This window comes from Mirounga angustirostris, unplaced genomic scaffold (genome assembly GCF_029215605.1).
Source record: "Mirounga angustirostris isolate CCGP_5_RB_7025 unplaced genomic scaffold, mMirAng1.0.hap1 SCAF_2, whole genome shotgun sequence".
NCBI classification, from domain to species: domain Eukaryota; kingdom Metazoa; phylum Chordata; class Mammalia; order Carnivora; family Phocidae; genus Mirounga; species Mirounga angustirostris.
Window position 1 is genome coordinate 153884019 of NW_026991710.1, and position 26105 is coordinate 153910123.

At 48.6% G+C, this 26105-nt stretch overlaps 1 protein-coding gene and 1 long non-coding RNA gene across 2 annotated transcripts; one reads left to right on the top strand and one right to left on the bottom strand.

The window, feature by feature from the left end:
* Positions 1-1801: 1801 nt before the first annotated feature.
* LOC135363681 (uncharacterized) lies at positions 1802-7869 on the bottom strand. Its single transcript, XR_010409652.1, has 3 exons — positions 7782-7869; positions 6420-6508; positions 1802-4624 (listed from the first exon to the last, which is right to left on the bottom strand). It is a non-coding gene; the product is annotated as an uncharacterized LOC135363681 (long non-coding RNA).
* On the top strand, positions 7778-24260 carry CLU (clusterin). The gene is made up of 9 exons (XM_045880057.2): positions 7778-7985; positions 11519-11650; positions 13248-13396; positions 16198-16368; positions 17834-18239; positions 19317-19421; positions 22442-22671; positions 23596-23771; positions 24011-24260. The coding sequence occupies exons 2-9, from the start codon at positions 11557-11559 to the stop codon at positions 24018-24020; spliced, it is 1341 nt and encodes a 446-aa protein (XP_045736013.2). The 5' UTR covers positions 7778-7985; positions 11519-11556; the 3' UTR covers positions 24021-24260.
* Positions 24261-26105: the final 1845 nt, after the last annotated feature.

The window sequence follows — 26105 nt, forward strand, 5'->3', positions numbered from 1 at the left end:
CGCCCCTAAAGCAGTTTAATTACAGAGATGCATCAGAGCTTGAACAAATCTTCCAGATTAATATAATAAGGTATTAGCAAAGATAAAATACTTAGCTTTTTCATCTGAATCAATTATAAATTCAGGAAGAATGTGGCAGACGTCATTTGGGGCTGGATATAGATGAAAGAAGAAGGAGAAGCCTCTTTTGGCCAAACCATCCACTAGATAATGGAAAGGGATCCCTGCAGGAACTCTGTAATTTGGATTACTGCAAAGAGGATGGGAAAAACACCTGTCTCCAGGTAAAGAAGAATCATACATATCAAAATGGAAAGACCAGAGCCAGAGGGACATGAAAGCTTTTGAGGAAGATATTTTCCAAAGGATTTGGTATACAGCAATTTCTTGATAGCAGGCCTTCAGGAGATTGGGCTTTTAATGTGATAAGAAGGGTCCTAATGGACATTCCTATTTATACTCCAGATGGAGGAGACGCAGAAGGCATGCTTATTTCTTTATTTCTCGTTCAAAACTGGAAGAACAAAATTCAGAACAACCTGGACAGGTGTCCACAGTACACTTATAAGATAAAATTCAAGGGGAAAAAAAGACAAAATTCAAGAAGAATAAATTTAAACCTTATATTTAAGATTCACCATCAGTTGCACTAACAAAGGATGAAGCTTAGTAATTCAGAGAAAAAGATGTAGTTGATATTTGGCCATGTATGGCTTTCATTCCCTTATTACACAGACACGTAGCAAGGAGCTGTGCTAGTGCTGGGGATAGGTTCCCTAACCTTGTAGATATTACAGTTTTGATATGAATCAAAAATAGGATAAGACTACCGAAAAAAAAAAAAACCAACTGGGATCTCAGATCCCAATAATTGAAAAACTGACTCAGGTAATTTAACAAGTATTTATTAAGCACCTACTGCATGCTGGGCCATGTCTTAGAGAATGGGAGCACAAAGCTGAATGGAAGTGGGCGAACAGTTGAACTCTAGTCGGATACATTTCAGTATACTATGCTTCGTCAAGATTTCTCTAACTTTTCCACCGCCACAATGACAGAAGTAGAAAAATGGCTTTGAAATCTTCCCTCTTATTTTGAAAAATGATGTAAACGTTGTGTGCCATATCACGACGCAAAGATACGTGTTGGAATATAGAAGTAATGCTTTTCTGGGTTGGGAGAGGGTGTGGCGGCAGCCTGGGCAAGAGCGAGGGTGAGGAATGTGGTGGAGGACTGCTGCTTTGGTACATTTTGTACTATTTGATCTTTGCAAATTCTACACATATCTCGCTTCAATAAAAGAAAACTTTATTTAGAAACAAAAATAATAGTTTAAATTACTTCTAGACCTATGTTATGCTTCTGAGTAGGAAGAAAGAATATAAAAATGTGAATTCTTCTAAAACCAGTATGTACATTCAGTGCAATTATAATTACAATACCATTTTTTGTTCAAACGGGACAAAATCAGAGTTCATACTGAAGAATTAATGTCCAAGAAGAACATTAATTAATTTTTGTAAAGGAAGGGCGAGGGAGATTATCTTTTCAATATTAATTATTTTTTCAAGCTATGTAATGAAAACAGTATGTTACACAGGAATAAAAAAAATAAATCAGAGGAATAAACTAGAAAGTCCTAAAACAGATCCAAATTTATTTGGGAAACTTCACAGATGACAAACTGACATTTCAACTCAGAATGAATACGGTAGTTTATTTGATACATCATGTAGACATAATTGGCTGTAGGTCTGGGAAAAAATGAAATTACATCCTTGCCCCACCTCCCTCCTCCACACACACACCACAAACACACACACACACAAAACACCTACCATGCACACACCATAAACACACACATACACACACACATATCATGCCATACACATACACACACCCCACAAAAACACACACATATTCCAGTTTGGATTAAATATCTAAATATAAATATAAAAACAGAAAACTAGAAGAAAATCGAGAGAATGACTGTCTATATTTTAGTGAGACATTCTGAAGCAGGTCAGGAGACTTAGAAACTATAAAGGGAAAACCAAATTTCACTACATAAAAATTTTAAGACCCTCCGTAATCAAAGGTAAAAGACACATAATAACTTGGTACAAACATTTGCACCACACATATAAAATTTATTTATTTCAAGTGATCCTATAAACTGATAGGAAAAAAGGTCAAAGTCCAATAAAATGAGCAAACAATGTGAATAGGCAAGTGACAGAAGAGGAAACTTGATGTAAGAGTGGTTAATTGAGGGGCACCCGGCTGGCTCAGTCGGTGGAGCCTGTGACTCTTGACCTCGGGATTGTGGGTCCAAGCCCCACCCTGGGTATAGAGATTACTTAAACATAGAATCTTAAAAAAAAAAATGATTCATTGAAAACAATGAAACAGGCAAAGGGATTAAGGTGGCAAAATGTCATTTTCACAAACCAGATTGGCCAAAATTCGAAAGGCCAGCAGCATCCAGTCTGATGATCACATGGGGAAAGGACATTGTCAAAGAGAATGGGAGTTACCACTACCTTTTGGGAAAACCAGCAGGCAGTAAATACTAACATGCAGACGACAGTCCTCCTTTATCCTACACATTCCCTTTTCCCCAGCAATCCCAATGTGAGAGTCTAACTCAGGGCAGTTAAAGGCACCTGCATATTAGGGATACCTGTGGAAGGCTGTCTATTGTGTCAAGTTTATAGTGACAGAAAAAAATTGGAATAGGGCAATGGCTGAATAAAATATGTAGCTTTGGAAAAGCATGGTTTATATCTATCTACGTATGACCGGGAGGGATATCCCCAATATCCGTGATATTGTGGAAAAGAGCAAGCAATATGTATAATACGATTTTCAATGTATTTTGAAAAAGAAAAGAAAAAGGCAAAATCCCTTATTTGTTTAGATATGTAATACAGATTATGTATATATATTACATATACAGACATACATTCTAAATATAAATTCATGTATGAGTAGACATCCATCACTTTCCAAGCATGAGATTTAGGGAGAAACTGAATAAAGACAGAAAGAAAGGAAGAAATGAAGGAAGGAAGACAAGGAAGGGAAATGGATTACTCTCTAAAGATTAACTTTTCGCCCTAATCTGAATAAAACTGCAGTCAGTTGCTTCTGTGTCTCTGTGTACTCTCAGCGCCCCAGAGCCTGCCCCAGGGGTCAGTATAAACCAACTGGAGAAGCACAGTGTGTTACACCATGTTAGAAAAGTAAGCAGAGGGTGCCTTGGGGGCACAGGGAGTTTCGTATTAAATCACACGTTGTGTCTCGGGGCCCTCCCGCCTGGCTGCCCAAAGCTGGGTCTTGTGTTTGTCCCTAAAGCCACACCAGAAGAGCAGGGACAAAATGGAGCACCCTTGGGTCAGGGAGGAGCACAATGAGGTATCTGGTAACCTCACTCTATGAGAAGGGACTGAAGGACCTGTATAAAGAAATATGTCTGGGGCACCTGGGTGGCTCAGTCGGTTAAGCGTCTGACTCTTGATTTGGGTTCAGGTCATGCTCTCAGGGTCGTGAGATGGAGCCCCTAACTGGGCTCTGCGCTCAGTGGGGAGTCTGCTTCAGATTCTCTCTCTCCCTCTGCCCCTCCCCCAACTCATGCTCTCTCTAAATAAATAAGAAAAATCTTAAAAAAGAAAAGAAAAGAAAGAAACATATCTAAGTTGAGATAGAATCATTGTTTTCAAATGTTTGAAGGGCTATCCTGTAGAGGAGGGCTAATTAACATATAGCACCTTAGAAATAAGATGAGGGACAGAGAAGTGATAAAGGGGCAGATTTCAGCTCAGGGTAAGCAAAACCGGCTAAGATTCTTTTGACCCCTAATTTTGTCTTTTACAAAATAGAAAAATACCACATACTCTTAACAGTGACTTAGAGATACAGTGAGGATCAACGGGCATAGTGTAAGCCAGTAACTTGTAAATTGGAAAACAGGGGTCCTCAACTTTGGCTGTGCATTAAAACTACCTGGAGAGGGACGCCTGGGTGGCTCAGTCGGTTAAGCGTCTGCCTTTGGCTCAGGTCATGATCCCAGGGTCCTGGGATCGAGCCCCACATCGGGTTCCTTGCTCAGCGGGGAGCCTGCTTCTCCCTCCCCTGCCCCCCGCCGCCCCGCTTGTGCTCTCCCGGTCTCTCTCTCTGATTACATAAGTAAAATCTTAACAAAACAAAGCAAAACAAAACAAACTACCTGGAGAATATGAAAAGTCCTGATGCTTTCTCTGGCTGCACCCCAGCTTGATTCAGTCATAACCTCTGGTGGTGGGACTCAGGCACTGGTAAGTTTTAAAGCTCCTCAGGTGATTCCATTGTATAGTCCCATTGAAAACCACGGATCTAAAATAATAACTACTTGGATTCCCGGTGGCTGTGGAAAAAGTAGGTTTGCCCTGAGACAGATCAGGGGCCAATTAAAAATACACCCATTGGGGCACCTGGGTGGCTCAGTCTGTTGAGCAGCTGATTCGGCTCAGGTCATGATTTCCAGGTCCTGGGATGGAGTCCCATGTCAGGCTCTGCATTCAGCGGGGAGTCTGCTCCAGCATTCTCTCTCTCTCTCTCCTTCTTCCTCTGCTTCCCCCCACCTCTGAAATAAATAAATAAAACTTTTAAAAATGCCCACTAACCAAAGAATTGGAGCTAAATGTTAGAGTTGACCAACTCTGGAGTAAAATCTAGACCATATAGTCAGTCAACAGCAAGTGTAACAGTGAAGATATTTTAAGTAATATTTGTCTACTTCGAGGTCCATGACAAGCAACTTGGAGGAGGCTAGCTTCATATCTTTTCCCAAAAAAGTATTCCCTAGATGGGAGGATAGGGAAATGCAACTGATGGAGTGAAACTTTCTGTATGTTGGAAGGGCCCTGAAAAAGCATTCAGGACACCTCTGCATCAGCTGTGGGTTGAGTTTACTGTATATAATTGTATTATGCGTGATTTTTTTCATAGGTCTGTAATCGACGGAATATCCCCGTTCCACAGTTCGAGCCTGGAGAGGCATTATTAATAGCAGGCCACGGGGTCCTTACTGCTCTTGTCCATTTCTAGCTTGTCCCAGCTATATCGGCGCTGGTTAACCTGTCATGCTGGTGGCACCGAGCTGGACAGTGTGGCCGTGATGGGGATGCATGACAAAGAGCACAGCAGGGGAGAGATGGTGGGGCAAAGCACACAGAGATCAATCAGATAAATCGGTAAACGTAAAGCTCTTTACTTTCCCCCTCCCCCCTCCCCAGGGTCCCCTGTTCCAGGAAAAAAAATCAAGTTACAAACCCCAAACTGATTGCACAAGTCCAAGATGGGTGCAAAATGATTAAACAGCCGCATCTGCCAAAAAGATGATGAATTCTATATGAATCAGCTGAATGACTCAGCAGCTGAACAAAAGCTCATCTAGAGCATTTGAGCAAGGGAAAAGGTGGTCAGCTCTCCCTGGTACTGGCAGGTTCTCAGCTGGGCTCAGAGCCTCAAGAGAGGCAAGGTCCTGAAAGCTGAAGGGCTGGGGAGGAATCCACAAACAAGGACAGGGCAGGCAGCCACAAGCCCGGAGATCACTGGGAGAAGCACTTAGCTCTGCCTTCAAATATCTGAAGGACTAGCAAAGGGGAGATGGGTTGGGTTTTCCTGTATGGTTTCAAAGGACAAAACTGGGCTTGGGGCCCTTGCAGGAGCCTGCCTCTGAGAACCTAACGCTATCATTAGCTTTTCTAGACAGCTGTTTGCATACAGGGAGTAAGCTCCCAGTCACTGGGGGGCATTCAAACAGAGGCAGGATGATCACCTGGGGGGAACGTTGCTGGTGGTGGTGGGGAGTCAGCGCTGAAGTATGGTGTGAGAGCTTTCAAAATTCCCACTTTCCCCCTTAAAGTTTAATCTTCAGAGCCTTGTTTGCTTAGTAGCTAGAGTAATCAAGTAATCATTCCTAGGGGACCACAGTCGTGGCTGTGAATCGTGTTATTTTCTTCCAAATCCCTTCTTCCTCTCCTCCCTTCCCCGACTTCAGCTGACTAAGGCAGATCTCCTTGCCTGTCCTCCAACGTCTGATTTTTACAAATATAATTATCACAGAATTGTGCCTCCTGTGCCAGATGGGGGGGGGCACAGAACAGAAAAGTTACAAGGAATGTGCTCAAAAACAGCTCCTGTGACCTCAGCCATTGATATGCTAAGGAGGAGGCAGTTTCCATAGAAAATGTAGCTTTTACTGATAATTAGACTTTTTTCTTTTTTTTTTTTTTTTTGAGAAAAATAAAAGGAAGCCTCAGGAGAGAAATATTGTTCCACATTTTCACTGGATTTTTTTTCCTTCTGGGCTGATTTTCTCAACACTTGGCATTGTCTCAGGTGAGGTTGAATGGGACCTTAGAGATGACACCTACCTTCCAGATTCTTCGTCGTCCACAGGGAAGAGGCTGAGGCCCAGAGGGCAAAGTGGTTGTCCAAGGTCACCCAGCACCTTAGGGCAGAGCTGAGACTGTAGTCAGAAATCCATGCAACCAGCTCAAGTGCCCCAACTTCTTCATAGGCCTAGAAGCTGCATCTGTGCTCCCTCCGGAAAAAGGGTGGGGTCCCAGTTGTCCCCAGACCCTGGGCAACCAGGGACTGGAACTCAAGCTGTATTTCTTGAAGTTGTGAGCGGAAAAACTCAGCCCCTGACCATACAGGTCTCTTCTCCCCTAAAGGCTTCTGTCTCACATGGTTTTCAAAGTCGGCCACCCAAACCAGGTTGCCTACACCCCCTCTGCCTATCCATCTCCCCTCATCGGTGTGAGAACCACCTGCAGGCAGCTTGACTTTTCACCTGGAGTGCAAATGTCCTGAGGGTCCAGAGTGGGTGGCTCTGTTTCCTTCCCAAGAAGTAGCTATACCTGAGGGACGTCTGGGTTGGTGGCCTCCCTGCCTGGGGGTGATGAGAAGTCTCCCATCTCTGTCACACCAAAGCGCCCTGCCAAAGGGAGTCTAGAAATAAGCTCCTCCTGTCAGCAGAGGGAACTGAGACAGACCGAGCTGAGTGAGCCCCCTTGCAAAGAGGACCTGCACATAATTTGCAAGGCCGGGTGCAAGATGAAAATTCAGGACCCCTTGTTCAACAACTAAGAGGAATTTCAAGACTGCATCGAGAGCCCTCAAGCCAAGTGTGGGACTGCCGAATCCCACACCGTGAAGCCCGCCCAGCTCTGGGCCCCAAGTGGATGGGGAGAATAACTGCTTAAGGTTTAGGAATCAAGGAGCCAGGGGGACGTTCTGGTTCCCCAAATGTATGCTCTGTTCACCCCTAAAAATACCCTTCTGTTTCTTCCTGGCCAGCAGGTGCACCAAAGGCCCACGGGATCTCTGTGATGGGGGGAGAAGTCGGTATTTCTTTCTCCCTCTGTGTTCTTCTCTCCCACAACACCCTCTCCATCCCACCCTCATTATTTCTGATGCTTTTCTACTTAAGTGGAACAAGGCTCACGTTCAATGTGAAAGAACTGTGCGATTTTATTTTGGACTGGGAACCGGCCGGGAGCGCAGTGGACCCCTGGAACCCTGTGGAGGGGTCGCCAAGCTGCGCAAGTTAGCTCGAGCTCTCCCCTCCTGGGGGCACTGTCACCCAGCTCTGAGCCGCCGGCGAGTGGGGAGCGGTGCACGGCAGCACCCCGGCGCCGCCCATCTCCGTGCAGATGCCCTGCCTCCCCCGCACCCCCTCCCCACCCTACGCGCGCCCCCCGCCCGGTGCTGCCCGAGAGCGCCCCCCCTACCCCGCCTCCGCATCCCCTCCGGCGCCAGCTTCCAGAAAGCTCCCGGTGAATTCCACAGCATTCTTTGGGCGTGAGTCATGCAGGTTTGCAGCCAGCCCCAAAGGGGGTGTAGACGAGACAGAGCGCTATAAATACGCGCGCCTCACGGTGCTCACCACGCGGTGTCGCCAGGAGCTGCGCACGGTCGCCGGGCGCCGCTGACCGGTGAGATGTCCCCACCTCTCCTACCCGGCGCAGAGCCCCACCGGGACCCAGGGCGGGCAGGGGTGGCAACCAGGAGAGGACAGGAAGATCGCTGGTACTCCCTGAGCTGTCTGAGCTGCGCTTTGGATGGAGTCGGGGAACCAGGGAAGGGAGGTGGCCCGAGCCCCATCACCAGGCCGCCGAGCTGGAAGCAGAATTGCTGGGCGGTGGCGCTCAGGCCGGGACTCCGGAGCTCCCGTACTCGCTAGCTCCAGCCACAATTCTGTGGGGTAACTAGGACAGGTGTAATGACCCTCCTTTTGCAAAGATGGGGAACCGAGATTTGGGAGAACTAATGCCGGAGGCCCGGACCTTCCTGTGGCATCCTCCTTGTCCGGGTACTGAGCTCCAGTGGTGGTTGTCAGCTTGCCTGCTTGGGTCATCTTGTCTGCTCCCGAAATCCGTAGTTCTCTCCATAGGGTGTTTATAAGTGTGTTTTGATTTAAGTACATGTTGCAACCACTTAAATCCCACTCTTTCTGCTTCCGAAAGCACCAGGATACAGCAGAGAAAAGTCACAATCGCCATCAGATCGCAGACATCTGCTCCAAACGTCGCATTTTATAGATGATAATCTGAGGCCTGGAGAGCTTTAGGATCCTCTCCCAAGATAAACAGCATGTAGGTGTCAGAATCAGGACTAGAACTGAAACCTTGATCTTCCAGAATTTCTGGACCTAATAAAAAAAAAAAAAGAAGAAGAAGAAGAAGCTGCTTATTATGCTTATTTTTTTTAAAGAGAGATTGGGAATTTAAGAATAAGGACAGATAAAATGATAGGGTGCCGACTGGGGTCTTCATTATAATAACAGTGGGAAATTATATACAATGTAAATGCCCAACCTTGTGGGATGGCAAAATAGAGGACACCAAAACCCTTTGACTTTGTCCCCCCCCACTCTCTGACTAATGACTAATGACCAGGACTGCAGGACACCTCTGCAGCCTCAGAGGTGTGCTTTTAAAGACTATTTGAAGATAGTGGGTGTAAGGGATCTGATTGCACACAAATGCATAGAAAATAGAAGGAGATCTACCACAGAGTTGCGTCTGGATGGTATGAATTACAGGTGCCTCGTTTTTCTTTTCGGTTTGGTTTCTACATTTGGGGAGGCAGTAGGATTGGAGCTTGGGCCTTGGGCTTTAAAAAACCGTGGAGCAGCCCAGCTGCGTGACTGCTTGGCTTAGGTCTCTGCGTGCTTCCCCGTGGCTCCATCTGCGCGGGTGAAGCGTCCTTGGGGGAAAGAGGCTGCCTGGCGGAGGTGGGGAGTGGAGGACCTTGGCAGGGCTTGTCCCAGTCAGAGCAGTTGGCAGCCGGGTGCCCAGGCCCGAGCTGAGAGGAGAGGAGAATCGGCGCATACGGAGGGCAGTTCCAGTGCTGTCCTTGGAAGAGCAGTGTCAATGTCACGTTCTGAGTTGGAGTCCGCATTGTCATAAGACCCCCCGCCCCGGGTGATTCCTAGGTGCTCTAAAGGAGCAAAGCCCCACAGGGAGGGACCACAGGTTCCTCGGTCCCTCTGAAACATGCCACCTCCTTCCACTTCCCCGAGAGATAGTGCCAATGCCCACAGCTGGTCCTAGGTCAGATTTCGAATAGCCAGAATTTACTATGACTATCTAAGACCCATGTGTTTGCAGAAGGCATTCAGGTCTCGGAGGTCCACGCTGGGGCCATTTCACAGATGAAGACACTGAGGCTCAGATTTAAGTGACATGGTGTCAGGGAAGGAAACTGGACTGAAGGTTGGGAGGGCTGGGTTGTCCTCCTGGGGTTGCCAGCCTGCTGCGGGCCTGGGGAGCCCCATGCTGTCTCTGGGCTTGACCTCCCCTTGGAGGCAGAGGGATTGGGCCAGGAGACTGCTCCCCATGGCCCAGGCTCCTGGTGGGAGACTGTACTGGCTGCTGGGTTTCCAGACTCCTCAGTCAGTGCTCTTGCCTTCAGCTCTCTTTTCTTCAGGGCCCAATGCCCTGTCTCCTGGTCCAGACCTATTTCAGAGGCTCTTGTATGAATTTCTGAGAAGTATCCTGGGGCCTCTCCCCGATAGCTGGGTGTTCTTGCTGGCTTTCTCTCTCTGGCGTGGCCAAAGCTCTGTTTCTGTCTGAGGCATTTCAGGCCTTAGTGAGCAGCTAGAGCAGAGCCCGTGAGCCCTGGGCCTTCTATCAGGCCTGAAATAGCCACCCACCCTGTCTTTGGGGAAGGCAATGACCCACTCTCTTCTCCCACGCTGCTCCTTTGCTCTGCGTGGCTGGTTTGGGAAGCACAGCTTGGCCTCTTGACTAATGACTTTCCGGGCGAGGCTTCCTTTATTTATGTGCTACCAGATACGTCCCTATGGGCCTGCCGAGCTGAGGGCAGTTTTTAGATGTTCACAGTTTCGGGAAGGGGGGACCCACCTCCCTGTTCTGTTAGGGGAAATGAGAGGATTCAGATAAACAGTGGTGCGGGGGGGGGGAGGTGGGGGGAGAGGGAGGAGGCCAGAAGACGGGCTGCTGGGGAGAGGGGTTCTGTTTTATGCAACAGCTCCAGCTTCTGGGAAAGGGTCCATTGTGTAAGACTGGGCTGTCCTGGGCTCCCAGCAGTCAGCTGAGTGGTGGCAGGGGCACTTTGGCAGGGCACGCTACTGTGGGCTCAAAGGGGAGAGCCACGGGGAAGGGACCTGGCGGCAGAGGGGCCCATCCATCCAGAGGAAACTTCTCCTGGGGAGGCGCAGGGTCCACCCTTTAACCCTTTGACTTTGCCCCCCCACTCTCTGAAGACAATTGCCCCCTGTTCTACTGCATTTATACCCCAAATCTGTGCAGGGATATAGATCTCAGGTCTCATGCGAGGCGTGGCAAATGACCTTTATTTTCCTCTGCCAACCCCCGAAGGGCTGGCTCTCACTGCCTCAGAGTCTTAAAATGCCGTTTTAGGGGGTGTTGAGGCTTGGTGGAAAAAAAGGGGATTTTTCTTTTGTGATGGATTGGGAACGCCTGCTGTGGGCCCGATTAGTGATGCACACAGCACAAGTGGGGTCTACGCAGTCCCCACATCAGGGCTGGGGAAGGAGAGGGGCCGGTGAGTCAGCCCAGAGAGGTGTTCTGAGGGTTTATTTGACATGAGCAGGTATCAGATAGACATCCTTCCTGGATGCAGAAAGCACATGCTCAGGCTTAGTCAGCGATTCTGGGGCGGCCGGGGGGAGGGGGGCTGGGGGGGGAGGGCTGGACCTGAGCCCAGAGCTCTGACTCCAGAGTTCTCGTTTCTTCCGTATTAGGCATCTTCTCCTACGGTTCCTCCCTGTAGCCACTTTCTTTTGAAGGGTCCCGGGGCAAGACTGAGCTTTTCCCCCAGTTTCCCTGGGGGATAAAAACACAGTAATGGCAGCCGAGGGGCCAGCTGAGGGCAGGGCCTCCGTGGGGCTCTGGAGAAGCTGCTGTAGGCTGCAGGCCGGGCCGGAAACCAGCAGCCTGGCTAGCTGTTACCATGACAGTCTCCTGTTCTCTACAAACAGAGGCCTGCTGGGATTCCAGAATTGGAGAGGGAGGCGCCATGAAGACTCTCCTGCTGCTGGTGGGGCTGCTGCTGACCTGGGAGAATGGACGGGTTCTGGGAGACCAGACGGTCTCAGACACAGAGCTCCAGGGTAAGTGGAGCAGGTGTTCCCTGTCCTAGCACACTTCCTCTCTGCCAGGGCCTGAAGCGGTAGAGACGGTTTGGTCCTGTGCATCCCATCTGCTTTGCTCAGGCTGGCCCCTCTCAGAGCCTCCTCCCCCGCCCAGCTACCTGGTCTATGTTCTTGGCCGTCAGGTGGGCTTCTGGGCATTTTTCAGGTGTATCCCCAGCACTTTCTGGCCGCTGCATCTCTTTTCACCAGTCTGCTTGTCCCGGGGCCCACGCCTCCTCCGGGAAGCCTGCCTCATTCGAGACTTTGTGAGTTTCCATTTTTGAGTCTCCATAGCACCTACTATATGTACCCTACACCTTTCCACCTAGAAACCCAATGCTCCATATCCAGGTAAGGGCTCCATGTCCTGCAGAGCCTAGCTTCGAGGTCCCCTCCTCTGCCAGGCCTTTCCTGAAGCCCCCCCACCCCCCGCCCTCCTCCCCATGCTTGTCCTAAAAGCTGACTGGTTCTCTGGGGTCGTAGTTAAAAACTCAAACTTGGAGATCAGACTTGGGTATGTGTCTGGCTCTGTGACTCCCTAGCTGTATTAACCCGGGGCAAGAATCTGATCTCACTCTGCTGCTTTTTCCTCGTCGGTGCAGGAGGGGGATGACCTCAGTGCAGAGAGCATTGCATAAAAGGGCATGTGATGTGGCCGGCTCAGTGCTTGGCCCAGGAGAACCACCAGAAAAGCCTTAGCTGTTACTTCTTTAGTACCTCGGTGACACTGTCTCATTGCATTTGCCACACGGCATTGTGTCTCGATCATGGTCTCCTGTGGAACGGTGCCATTAATTCATCTTTGTGTCCCCTATCACGTGGAACCATGGAATAAGGAAGTTCAGATGTTTGGTAAAACGGACTCCCAGAAACACTTGTGTCCAAAATAAGATTTTACATTTTGATGTTTGAACAGTTATGCTTCCAGAATATTTTTTAAAAAAATTTTTCTTTTAAGTCCCATATAGTGTATTATTAGCTTCAGGGGGTAGAGATTAGTGGTTCATCAGTTGCATATAAGACCCAGTGCTCAGTCCATCACATGCCCTCCTGAATGCCTGTCATCCAGTTACCCCATCCCCCCACCCTTCTCCCCTCCAGCAAACCTCAGTTTCTTTGCTATGATTAAGAGTCTCTCATGCTTTGTCTCCCTCTCTGATTTCATCTTGTTTTATTTTTCCTTCCCTTCCCCTATGCTCTTCTGTTCTGTTTCTCAGGATATTTTTTTCCGTGGAAGTGTTCTCGTGCAGCTAGGCAGGCTCGTTCTCCAGAGCCGCAGGGGCATCATGCTGCTCGCTGTCCCTCCCCTGGGGTGTGCCTGGGCCAGTGCTTTGTGCTCCCTGAGCAACTAGCATAATCGCTATTTGGGCCCTGGGTCCACAATAAGCCCCATGACGGGCCCCCGGGTCAGGGCAAAGCTGGGGCCGGAAGGCTGCCTGCTGGGGTGGGTGCTCCCAGCCTTGACAGCCCCTAGACCGAACTGGCCTTCCAGACCATCCCAGCTGGTTCTAGGGTGATATCCCCAGCACCATCTCTGCCTCTCTCTTCACTCTCCCTCCCTGCCCTTCTCTTGCAGAAATGTCCACCGAGGGGAGTAAGTACATTAATAAGGAAATTAAAAATGCTCTCAAGGGGGTGAAACAGATAAAGACCCTAATAGAACAAACAAACGAGGAGCGCAAATCGCTGCTCAGCAACTTGGAAGAAGCCAAGAAGAAGAAAGAGGTAAGGAGGAGCCAGCTGACTGCACCCGCCCCCCCCCCCAACCTGAGTTCCCCTGCTGGAGGGGAGTGGTCATCACCCTTCTGGTGCCCTGCTGGGTTGTCATGGTGACACTCAGCCCTTTCAGGCTAGTGTCTGGCTGATGCTGGGGCTGTAGTTAAGAAAAGAGGGAAGGTTTCTTTGCTTTTGAAAGCTTCAAGGGGTTAGATCTTGGATTGGTTTCTTACCAGCCTGGCCCAGGGCCTGATGATGACCGATTATTCACTTCAATAGATTTTTCTAAACCCTGACTATGCAAGCTCCAAGGTAGACTCTGGTTTGGGTCTGTCCTGGGTCAGGAGGGGGATGGTACCCTACCTTCAGGAAGCTTATCGAGTAGGGCAATAACTTTGGGGTTAAGGCAGGTACACACTGCCGTACCCCATGGCTTTCTAGAGTTCTGAGTACTTCATAAAGAGACATTTAAGTCGGATAGTGAAAATAGTGGGTCTAGCCTGTGCTTAATGATTCAACAAAACTAAAACACCATAATGGAATAAACGACTTATTTTTAAAAAGTCAGTAGTCTCCTTAAGGGTATCCTAAAAACCTACTCCCATTGCCTCCCTACCCCTAATGAAGGAGATGCTAAGACAGGTCACCTGCCACCTTCATGACCCATAATGCATAGTAAAGTGTTTTAAAGGCTCTGAGACGTTCTGTAGTAAAGAAGTTCGTAGAACTTCATTTAACCCTGTGTTTTCCAAACCAAATTGATCAGGAAATCCTTTTTTCTCCCCATGATAGCTTTTTTTTTTATAAAGATTTTATTTATTTATTTGAGATGGAGTGAGAGGGAGTGCACATGACTGGGGGTAGGGAGGGGGGCAGAGGGAGAGGGATAAGCAGGCTCCCCGCTGAGCAGGGAGCCTGACATGGAGCTTGATCCCAGGACCCTGAGATCATGACCCGAGCCAAAGGCAGACGCTTAACCTACTGAGCCACCGAGGCACTCCTCTCCCCATCATAGCTTTTAGCACAATTCCCTAGAAGCCACTTAGGGAAATGCTGGCCGATTCAGCGGTTTCTTTTGACACTTAATGCCCTTCCTTGGTATCAGTGTTTTTCTTCACCATTCTTTGTTTTTGTTTTTAATTTTTTATGTTATGTTAATCACCATACATTACATTATTAGTTTTTGATGTAGTGTTCCATGATTCATTGTTTTCGTATAACACCCAGGGCTCCATTCATTACGTGCCCTCTTTAATACCCATCCCCAGGCTAACCCATGCCCCCACCCCCCTCCCCTCTAGAACCCTCAGTTTGTTTCTCAGAGTCCATAGTCTCTCATGGTTCACCTCCCCCTCCAATTTCCCCCCCTTCATTTTTCCCTTCCTACTATCTTCTTTTTTTTAACATATAATGTATTATTTGTTTCAGGGGTACAGGTCTGTGATTCAACAGTCTTACACAATTCACAGCACTCACCATAGCACATACCCTCCCCAATGTCCATCACCCAGCCACCCCATCCCTCCCACCCCCCCACCACTCCAGCAACCCTCAGTTTGTTTCCTGAGATTAAGAATTCCTCATATCAGTGAGATCGTATGATACTTGTCTTTCTCTGACTGACTTATTTCGCTCAGCATAATACTATGAGAATCCTCAAGTAGCTCATAGAGAAGTGTCAGGCAAGTCCTGTTTTTGAGTTTTTGTGGTTATCATCAGAGTTTGGTATCCTACAATCCAGGTCCTGTGATAAAGCCCATCAAGTTCAGGAAAAGACTCCATGCCGTCTTAGTTCCCGAATCTGTGAACGGGAAAGAAAGGAAGTGGGCCGTGTAGTTGATGATGGTGCATTGGCTCAGTAGGAGGCCTGGTGGCCTTCCCAGCAGGAACAGGGGACCCGGAACAGGAGAGGGATCTCACAGAACTCAAACTCTTTCCTAGTCAGCTCTTTGCTTTGGGTGTGGATGGTCTACTTAACTCTTCTTCGAAGCATTAATACACTCATTTGTCGAGATTTTAATATAGAAAAGTGGAAGAGGAAAAGTTTTCTGAAACCCTTTTAACCTCTGGACAATTCGCTGTTAACATTTGATCTGTTTCTCACTCTTCCCCCCCCCCCCATACTCTTCTGATAGTCACTATATTCAAAATCACAACTTGTTAACATGAAAAATGCTTGTTATACTATTTAAAACTTAACTACGAACACCCTCGCAAAGCCGTGCATCTCCGGCCTCTGTGTAGACCAACGATTTGCTTGACCTTCTATTTTTAAGCATCCGGGTTGATTCCAGTATTTTTCCCCCCCGCCATAAACAAATACCATAGCAAATATCTTCATGCATATGGATTTCCCCTTTATGGCAGGAATTCTTTGGGATGGATTCTTATAGAATTATTGGGCCAAATGACATGGATGTGCTAGAGGGTTTTGGTAGTTGTTGTGACTTTGATTTTGAAGGCTTGCTTCCTGCCATGGCTGCAATTGACTAATAAGATTCAGAGCGCCTCTGGGGTCAAGACTAAGGGCAGTGTCAGAGAAAGGGGATATCCACGTGCGTTCTAGTGGCCGGGGAGGACTGTAAAGAAGAGCCAGGTCTCGAAGTTGAGAAGATGTTTAAAGCTGGGTGGGGAGGGAATTCCAGGCCAATTGGGGGAACGCAGGAGCCAGAGGAGGATATAGGGACTCTGTGTGGCTGGACCCGGGAAAAGGCCTGAGGGGGTGGAGAGCCCGGCGCCATCGTGCCTGCTTGCAGAGCGTGAAGCCTATGGCTTCCGCGTGGCTAACCTGACCTCGTGTCCTCCCGTAGGATGCCCTAAATGATACCAAGGATTCGGAAACGAAGCTGAAGGCGTCACAGGGGGTGTGCAATGACACCATGATGGCCCTCTGGGAGGAGTGTAAGCCCTGCCTGAAACAGACCTGCATGAAGTTCTACGCCCGCGTCTGCAGAAGCAGCTCGGGGCTGGTGGGCCACCAGGTGAAAGGGGACAGGCCGCTGAGCACAACGGGGCTCTGGGTGGCAGATGCGGGTGTGAAATATGCCCCTTCTCTGGTCCTGCCCCCAGTTCCAACAGGTGGGGCAGTTCTCCCACACCAGCTGGGTGCCTACAAATCAGTTCAGTTCTGACACTGTCCCCCCGGAGACGGCATGAGATCCCATGGGCTAAGGGCTCAGGCCCACAGACTGTCCTCCCCACCCCCGCAACTTCAGGTGCCAGTCATGAGTCTGGCTTGTCACTTGTGCTTCTGTCCGACTGGCTATAGATTGGAGGTTCCCACAACCCCCTCCTTGCGTTCAATTAATTTGCTAGAGCAGCTCACAACTCAGACACACATTTGACTGATTAGGTTATTGGTTTATTATAAAAGGATCTAACTCTGAAAAGCCAGAGAGAGGCAATGCATAGCTCAAGGTATGGACAAGAGGTGGGGAGCATTCCATGCCCTCTGAGAGGTCACCGCTTTCCTGCATCTTCACACGTTCAGCAACCCAGAAACTCCTCAAGCCCATCCTTTTGGGATTTTATGGAGTCTTCCTCCCATGGGCATGATTGATAAAATCATTGGCCATTGCTGATGGGTTCAACCTCCAGCACATCCCCCTCTCCAGAACTCAGGAGATGGGATTAAAAATTCCATTGTTCTAATCTTGGTTGGTTCCCCTGGAGACCCACCCCCATCCTCAGGTGCTTTCCAAAAGCCACCTCATTAGCATAACTTTATTATTTTTTAATTTATTATTAGCATATACTTTATTGCTCTCCTCACAGGAAATTCTAAGGGCTTTAGGAACCAGACGAAGACCACACATACACTTGTTTTTATAAATCACAGTATCACGACGTCATTTCACATGCCAGATGCAGTTGATCAGTCCCGGCTGCATTGGGGCCTGGAGTCCACGATCAGTTGGTAACGTTTGCTATCAGTGAGCAAGTGTGAAGTCATTAAAAGCACCTATGCCGTGTGTTAGAAGATTCTTATCCAGAAATTATTAGCTGGATGACATAACAAACGACTTCGTAGTATGGCTCATCCCTGGGTCCTCTTAGGCAGAAGGAATTAAGAATTTTAGCACATTCATATCAATCCCATCCTCCCCTGTGGGCTTCGCCTGGTTGCAACTCATGAACCAAAGGCCCATCCTTTGGCCCTTGGCTGAGTCGGGGTGTGGGGATCCTTGGTGGCCAGAGAGGAGACCAGTCTCAGGTGATAGGGGTTGATGCATCTCTTGGCCTCAGATGTCTTCCCAAACTCTTCCCCCTTTGGGCAGGTAGAATGGAAGGGCATTGGCCTGACAGCTGGGGGGCCAGGGAGCCAGGCCCAGCAGGGGCTTTGGTCATGTGCTATGTGACTGAGGTGACCGAGGGGCAGCGAGGGGGCGCAAGGGAAGGCTGGGACTTGAGCGAGCTTCTCCTAACTTCCCCGTTCTGCCATCACAGCTTGAGGAGTTTCTGAACCAGAGTTCTCCCTTCTACTTCTGGATTAATGGCGACCGCATCGACTCCCTGATGGAGAATGACCGGCAGCAGACTCACGCCCTGGACGTCATGCAGGACAGCTTCAACCGGGTGTCCAGCATTATGGATGAGCTTTTCCAGGACAGATTCTTCGCCCGTGAGCCCCAGGACCCTTACCGCTACTCACCCTTCAGCTCATTCCAGAGGAGGCCTTTCTTCTTCAATCCCAAGTCCCGCTTCGCCCGGAACATAATGCCTTTCCCTGGTTACCAACCCTTGAATTTCCACAACATATTTCAGCCCTTCTTTGACATGATACATCAGGCTCAGCAGGCCATGGATGTCAACCTGCATAGAATCCCTCACTTCCCAATGGAATTCACAGAAGGTTAGAAAGCCGTCTCATTCTTCCTAAGAAGGGTTGGGAACAAGCAAGTTACTGAGAAGCCGTTAGATTCTAAGGACTATGCCAGGGGCTTGGCGTGTGGCATCCCAGTTTCCCCCAGCAACCCCATGAAGGTGGTATTATCCCCATTTAAGGAGGAGAAAAGTATGACAGGTGGAGGAACGTGTCCAAGTATTCACAGCCGACAAAGGGGGACCTGGTCAAATGTAGCCCTGCTGGACTTGGTATCTGTGTTCTCTCAAGTTTACCATGCCCCTTCCAGCCACTGGTGGGCGTGACTTTGATTACTCCTTTCTAGAGAACCAGACCCCTTTGTCTTGGGAACCCAGGTGCCTTTATGTGGATGCCATGCCTACAGTGGTGACCGATTATGTAATCAGTCCATGCTACAGTTTAGAAAGCTGTTCCTGGTTATCACCGGGGGGCATGCGTGAATATTTTTTGAATGAATGAGGTCTACTATGGACATGAAAAGTCAATACTTGTAGAAGTGATTTCTTTCGTTAAACTAACAGACATGGTCAGCCAACACCATCTCCTAAAGGCTACCGTTGGATTGGCACAAAGTTTGGCTTGAAACGGTTTGGAGATACAGGAGGACATTGAATTGAACAGCATCTACTGCATATCCATAATGGGGGGGGGAGCCTTGTGTTCTAAGGCCACTCTAAGGATCCCATTCCTGCCTTCAAGGGGTTTGCTGACCCTAGGGGGAGAGAGATGAGCCAGATAGAATGCAGAGCAGAAAGGGTCAGATGCCAAAGAGAACGGCATATAGCTATGGCAGTGTGGAGGCAAGAAGGGCTCATCGGATGGAGATGGTGGGAGGTGAGGTCACACATAAGTGAGGGAGCCCCGGGAACCCCCTCCTGTCCCTCTGCAGGGAGCCCTGATCAGAGAGGCCTAGGTCTGTAGGCAACCCATTCCCAACCTGCTCTGCCCACAGAAGCATCTCAAAGAGGCAAACAGTAGTGTGGAAGGGGTCAGAGGGGAGGCCCATTCCTATATTGCTCTGTGTGGTCCCTCAGCATGATGCCCTCTTCCCTCGTGTGTCTCCAGAAGAGAACCAGGACGGCGCCGTGTGCAAGGAGATCCGTCACAACTCCACTGGGTGCCTGAAGATGAAGGACCAGTGTGAAAAATGCCAGGAGATCTTGTCTGTGGGTGAGTCGGGGAACCTTCGATCCCTGGTACCTCACCGGGGCTCCCTTTATGGGGTCAGGCACATGGGACTTGAAATTCCAGCTCTGCTGACTTCTAGCTGTGGCACTGGGGGGAGAGGGGGTCCTTGGCCCTGCTCCATGTGGGCCCTCATCTGTAGACAAGGGCTAAGAGGTAGGGTTGTCCCTGAAATTGGGAGACATCTTTTTTTGATTTCCCCAGCTACTCTCTTCCCAAGGGCCATGCCGGGTAGACCTCCCTATTTTTTTCTGCAGATGATGGATTTTTAGATAATATGTATTCTGTTTAACAAACTCTTACCATGTTGGTACTGTTGTAAACACTTTGCAAACATTTCCTCATTTCCTCAGAATGACCCTGAGTTGGGTACAGTGACTGTCCCTATCTTACCGAGGTGAAAAAGCTCATAGTCACAAGAAGGTTGAGTAACTTCCCAAGATGATAGGACACCCATATGTTGGAGAGCTAAGTGTATGGGATGTGTTCTTAACCAGTGTTTGGTGTTCTGTCCCCAGAACACGTGGATCACAGGTAGTGGTACCTTAACTTCCCAGCAAAATACCCTTTGGTTGGTCGGTCCCCAAAGCAAGGGAAATATAGTTGACCCTTGAACAGCGAGGGGGTGAGGGGAGGCGATAACATAAACCATCTATTAACATGCATTTCATATGTAACGTGTATCATATACTATATTCTTAAAGTAAGCTAGAGAAAAAACGTTATTCAGAAAATTATAAGAGAAAACTATGTTTGCAGTACCATACTGTAAAGAACCGCATATAAGCACACGTAGTTCAAACCATGTTATTTGAGGGTCAACCGTACTTCCTTTTAGGGCACCCCTCAGCTTTATCAGATCTCTTCATTGGCTCATTTCTTCCTACTTTGAGTAACAGCTATGAAAGCATCTGGAATGGTTCCTGGCACACAGCAGTCTCTGCTTGGAAAGAGTTAACTGTTTCCCTTGGACGTGGCAGATCGATCTTGTGGCTTTGCTCTTACTTAATACGTTTGGGTTTGCCAGGGCAAGCCTTTGGAGTCTAGTTAAATATTCCTAGCCTCACTCCTATAAGTTTTCGAGCCACTGCGAAATAAATACAAGTGTCGGGGGAGGGGCTGATGTATGAAGTGCAGGTGAGTCCTCAACCCAGCCTCCCGGGCTTTGTCCGTCAACTACCCTAGTTAGAGAAGCATCAAGTGTGCAGTTCCCCACCACAGAGAGTCACACGTCGGGCCAGGAGAAGAGAGGCACAGATGCCCCGGCTCAAATCGGCGTCCCGAGCACTGATCTTAACGGTCACTGACCCCAGCTTACCCACACTGCCTTCTCTTCACCGAGAGAGAGTTACCGCCTCTTATTTCAGTCGCGGGCCTCTAAATGAACACGCACTGCCCGAACGTTCTAGACCATGGTTTCTCAGCTTTGGAGCTGTTGGCATTTTGGACTGGATCGCTTTTTTTTTTTTTTTTTAAGATTTTATTTACTTATTTGAGAGAGAGGGAGAGAGAGAGTGCGTGCATGAGTAGGGGAGGGGGCAGAGGGAGAGGGAGAAACAGGCTCCCCCCTGAGCAGGCCCCCCCATCCACCCCGGACATGGGGTTTGATCCCAGGACCCCGGGATCATGACCTGAGCCGAAGGCAGATGCTTAACCACCTGAGCCACCCAGGCGCCCCCCGACCGAGTCACTTTTATCATGAGGGGCTGTCCTGTGCACTGTGGGATGTTTAGCAGCGCCCCTGGCCTCTACCCACGAGGCACCTGTAGCCTCCCCACCACACCAGTCGTGACAACCAAAACTATTTTCAGACCTTGCCAAATATCCCCCTGGGGCAGCAGAGCCCCCGGTTGAGATCCACTGCTCTAGATGGAGTCTCAGTTCTCAGTGACTTTTCTCACTTTTTTATTTTTCCCTGGTGAAAGAGTTAAGATTATTCATTGTATTATCTTTTCAACCTGGCTTTTATTTCCTGCCCCACCTAACATTTTTGAGATTTTAATACAAATACACTATAATCATTTATGGTAATCCTTTACAGTAAGTGCAGTGTGCAAAGATCTGTTTTCCCCTGACTTGCTAGGGTTTGATGTACCATCCTTGAGATATTTTTTGAAAAAAATCAGGGAAAGAAAATCAGTAGTTTTTAAAGAGATAGTGGGTAGTTGCCAGCTCTTATTGATCAGACAACCTGCAGTGGGCATTCCAGGACCCAAAGCAGTCCCCTGTGTCTTCTCTCTCCCCCTGGTGAGCTGGGTGACCAGCCATGATGGGCAGATGGACCAAGGATCCTGGCCAGCTCTCTATGTCATGGACTGTTGGCACTAGATTTCTAGCTCTGCAGATATGCTCAAAAGACAGGCTTGGAGAATTTTCCAGAGCCACAGACTCAGAGGAGGAAGAACCTAGGTTTAAGAGTTAAAGCTCTGGATTCAATCCTGGCCCCATAAATCATTCTATGTCTTTAAGCAAGTGATTTACTTTTGTGGACCTCAATTTCATCCCTGGTAATACTTAAGGTAGAAGAGATGTGATTATTGGAGAGAGTGGATATCCACAGCACCTGAGTAGTGTGTGGTACCTAGTTTCTCTCCGGAAATGATCCCTCGGGGGACTAGCACAGCGAGAGTAGCTCCAGGTCTGAGCACATAGACTGAGATCAGTGTTTCTCAAAGTGTGGTCAACGTCCTTTCACCAGTCTCCAAGGAGGTAAGGGCCTTGCACCCAAAGGTGAATCAGTGATGTCACTAAGAGGACACTGGTTAGTCCAGTTGCCAGTGTTTTCCAGAGCAAGACTTTGTCAATGAAGGAAGCTGCGTGTTGATTTACATTCTGGGGCGAGCTCTGTATTTTGTTACAGACTGACGACACACGGCATGTGGCTGGGCATTTAGAGTATCTCCGCTTTGGGTCCTGGCTCCATGAACTGATTTCCATTCATGTTTTTATCCTTTTTTAGCCTTCCCTTCACATTTCTGCCTTGTTTTTTCCCCATCTCCGGGCAGACTGTTCTTCCAACAACCCCGCTCAGGTCCAGCTGCGACAGGAACTTAATAATTCCCTCCAGATTGCTGAGAAGTTCACCAGGCTGTACGAGGAGCTGCTGCAATCCTATCAGGAGAAGATGTTCAACACGTCCTCCCTGCTGAAGCAGCTGAATGAGCAGTTTAGTTGGGTGTCCCAGCTGGCTAATCTCACTCAAAGTGAAGACCCATTCTATCTCCAGGTCACAACGGTGAGTCACGTCCTGGCCACACACTGAAGCTCGGTGGGGCCCGTATGGTCTGGCAGCGATGTGACCCTCCCCTGAAAGCAAAATGGGAGGAAGATATTAAAGGGGGCACTTAAGCTTTGGATCGAGCATTTGCCATATGGCAGGAAACATAAAAACTTTGAAGTACATTGATGCATGGAAGCCTCATCTCCCGGTGAGGTGTAGAATGCCATGACCCCATTTTTTTTTTTTTTTAGAAAGGGGCAAAGGGAGAGGGAGAAAAAGAATCTTAAGCAAGCTCCATGGCCCAGCGTGGAGCCCAAGGTGGGGCTCGATCTCACGACCCCGAGATCATGACCTGAGCTGAAATCAAGAGTCAGATGCCAACAGGCACCCAGGTGCCCCCATTGTGACCCCATTCATGGTTGAAGAAAGTGAGAGATTCGACAGCTTGCCCTAGGTTTAAGGACTGACAGGTGGCTTACCTAGGCATTAGAACCTGTCTGCCTGGCTGAAAAGCCTGTGCTTTTCCCACGAGGGTGCCTCGCTGCCCTGTGCCACGTAGCTTGGCGCATGAATTGGTGTGTTACCCTCTACCAGTAATAGAAAGCCTCTCTCTAGTGCTGGGAAGCTTTTTTTTGTTTTTCTTGCCCCGATTCCTTTTCTGCCACTGGCCCAGCCAGGGGCTGCCCAAAGAAAACATGGTGGCTTAAAAACCAGTTTTCCTCTGGGAGTGCTCCCCATGGGCTGGTCATTTGCAGATAGGATTGACTCCTACAAACAAGCGTCTCTGAATTAGGGCCCTCCTGCTCATGGAATGTTACGGATGTCAAACTGAGTAAAAAGCAAAGCGGTCACCTGACCACATCTGAGCCTGGCTTTTGTTGCAAAAGGAGTCCATTTTGACCAATATTTCAGTCCTTCTCTTACCCTTTCTCCTCCTAGGTGGGGTCCCAGACTTCTGACTCCAGCGTTCCCACTGGGGTCACTAAGGTGGTTGTGAAGCTCTTCGATTCCGACCCCATCACTGTGATGATCCCAGAAGACGTCTCCAGGAACAATCCTAAATTTATGGAGACTGTGGCAGAGAAAGCCCTTCAGGAATACCGCCATAAGAACCGGTGAGTACGCAGGCCTCAGCTGTGCTCTCTCCCTGCCCAGCAGGGCCCTGGGACCCAGAAAAAAGGCCGCGCAGATCCAGCCTGGGAACGATTGCTCCTATAGCCAGAGCCCAGGCACGAAGCCAGAAAAATCTCTGGAAATTCTAATTTTCCTTTGGAGGATGTTCTTTCTTTGTTGAGAAGCATTTATCCGTGAGTGTCCAGCCCTCACCTTCCATTCTCCTCCATTTTGTTTTCAGGGAGGAATGAGATGTGACCACTGCCTCTCCAAATAGGGGGCTGCCTGAGTTCCGTTGCCCCCGAGATGAGTGATAGGCCCCTAGAGAGAGCTCCGCATGTCACCGAGTGGACCGGGCCTTGCCTCGAGGCCCTTCTGTCCCCTCACCCAGCCTTTCCTCCCTCCGGACACCGCACCGTAACGCCGCGTTCGCTGATCATGGGAAGAACTCCTGTGTGCCACTAACTCAATAAAACCGCCAGTAATCTGAACGCTCTGGGTGTCCTGCTTTTATACTGGGTTTTTCCATCTCCCACGCGCCTTCATTTTGGTATGGAAAAAAAAAAAGTAGAAAAGAAAAGCACTAGCTAAGATGGTATAAGGACTATCACGTAATTGAGAATAAAAGGAGTGCGACAAAGTTAAACCAAGGATTTCTTGCTTTTAGGAGCAGAAATGTGTTCTTAATGGCCAAGTAAAATACATTTCTGAAAAGCGAATCTTGTCCATTCCATTATAAAACGGTTGCTGTATTCTTTTTTTTTTAAAGATTTTATTTATTTATTTGAGAGAGAGAATGAGACAGAGAGCATGAGAGAGGGGAGGGTCAGAGGGAGAAGCAGACTCCCCGCCGAGCAGGGAGCCCGATGCGGGACTCGATCCCGGGACTCCAGGATCATGACCTGAGCCGAAGGCAGCCGCTTAACCGACTGAGCCACCCAGGCGCCCATGGTTGCTGTATTCTGATTAGGGTGGGTGAGATCTCCTGAAGGAACACATTGAAAATAAGATTGAAGAAGCGATAATAGGGGCTCCTGGGTGGCTCAGATGGTTAAGTGTCTGCCTTCAGCTCGGGTCATGATCTCGGGGTCCTGGGATCGAGCCCCGCATCGGGCTCCCTGCTGAGTGGGGAGCCTGCTTCTCCCTCTGCCTCTGCCCCTCCCCCTGTTTGTGCTCTCTCTCTCTCTGTCAAATAAAAAAAAAGAAGAGGGGGCGCCTGGGTGGCTCAGTCGTTAAGCGTCTGCCTTCGGCTCAGATCATGATCCCGGGGTCCTGGGATCAAGCCCCACGTCGGGCTCCCTGCTCAGCAGGAAGCCTGCTTCTCCCTCTCCCACTCCCCCTGCTTGTGTTCCCTCTCTCGCTGTCCCTCTCTCTCTCTGTCAAATAAATAAATAACATCTTTAAAAAAAAAAAAAGAGGAAGAGATAATAAGGCATTCTGGGTATTTTAATACCCAGTTGGTATTTTCTTAATGGAATCTATTGTCCCGCAAAGACAAAATGAGGCAATTTCCTTTTTACTTGTAAGGGTTTGGAATTCCTGTGACACCTTCCTGACTGTGGCATTGTTTGTCTGCTGTCAGTCCATAAAACCTTCCTATCTTGCCCTCGACCACAATTTCTCGTCTACTTGGATTTTTCCTGGTGGCATATTTACCACTTAGTCCGATATAGCCAGGCTGCAGTACCCCGTGCTGCCAGAAGATGGCCCTGCCTCATCGTGGTTCTTCCCCCAACATTAAGTTAGGAAGCCTTACCATCTCTGAGTGTTTTCTTTTTTTTTTTTTTTAAGATTTTATTTATTTGACAGCAAGAGACACAGCGAGAGAAAGAACACAAGCAGGCGGAGTGGGAGAGGGAGAAGCAGGCTTCCTGAAGAGCAGGGAGCCCGATGCGGGGCTCGATCCCAGGACCCTGGGATCATGACCTGAGCTGAAGGCAGACGCTTAACGACTGAGCCACCCAGGCGCCCCTTCTGAGTGTTTTCTAACTATAGAATTCCTTTCATCAAATATACCTCACATGAAGAAAACACATCTGGCTGCATTCCAGGTTTGTAGCAAAGTCCACATATTAATTAAATGCTTAGAGTGTTCTCAGGTCACTGTTCCTCATCTTTAAGTTCTAAGTACCTCTGCCGCACAAGTAACACTCCAAGGCTGAGCTCATCAGAGAAGCTGCTATTTTCATATTGCTCTCAAGGAAATTCAGAATCAAGTTAGTATGAGTCACTTAATGACATATATTAAGTAGGGGCATGGGTTCAGAAGGCGTTTGCTAAAATGACCATCTTTGTAAGTCATACATCACATTAATGTCACATCCTATTTCAAAATT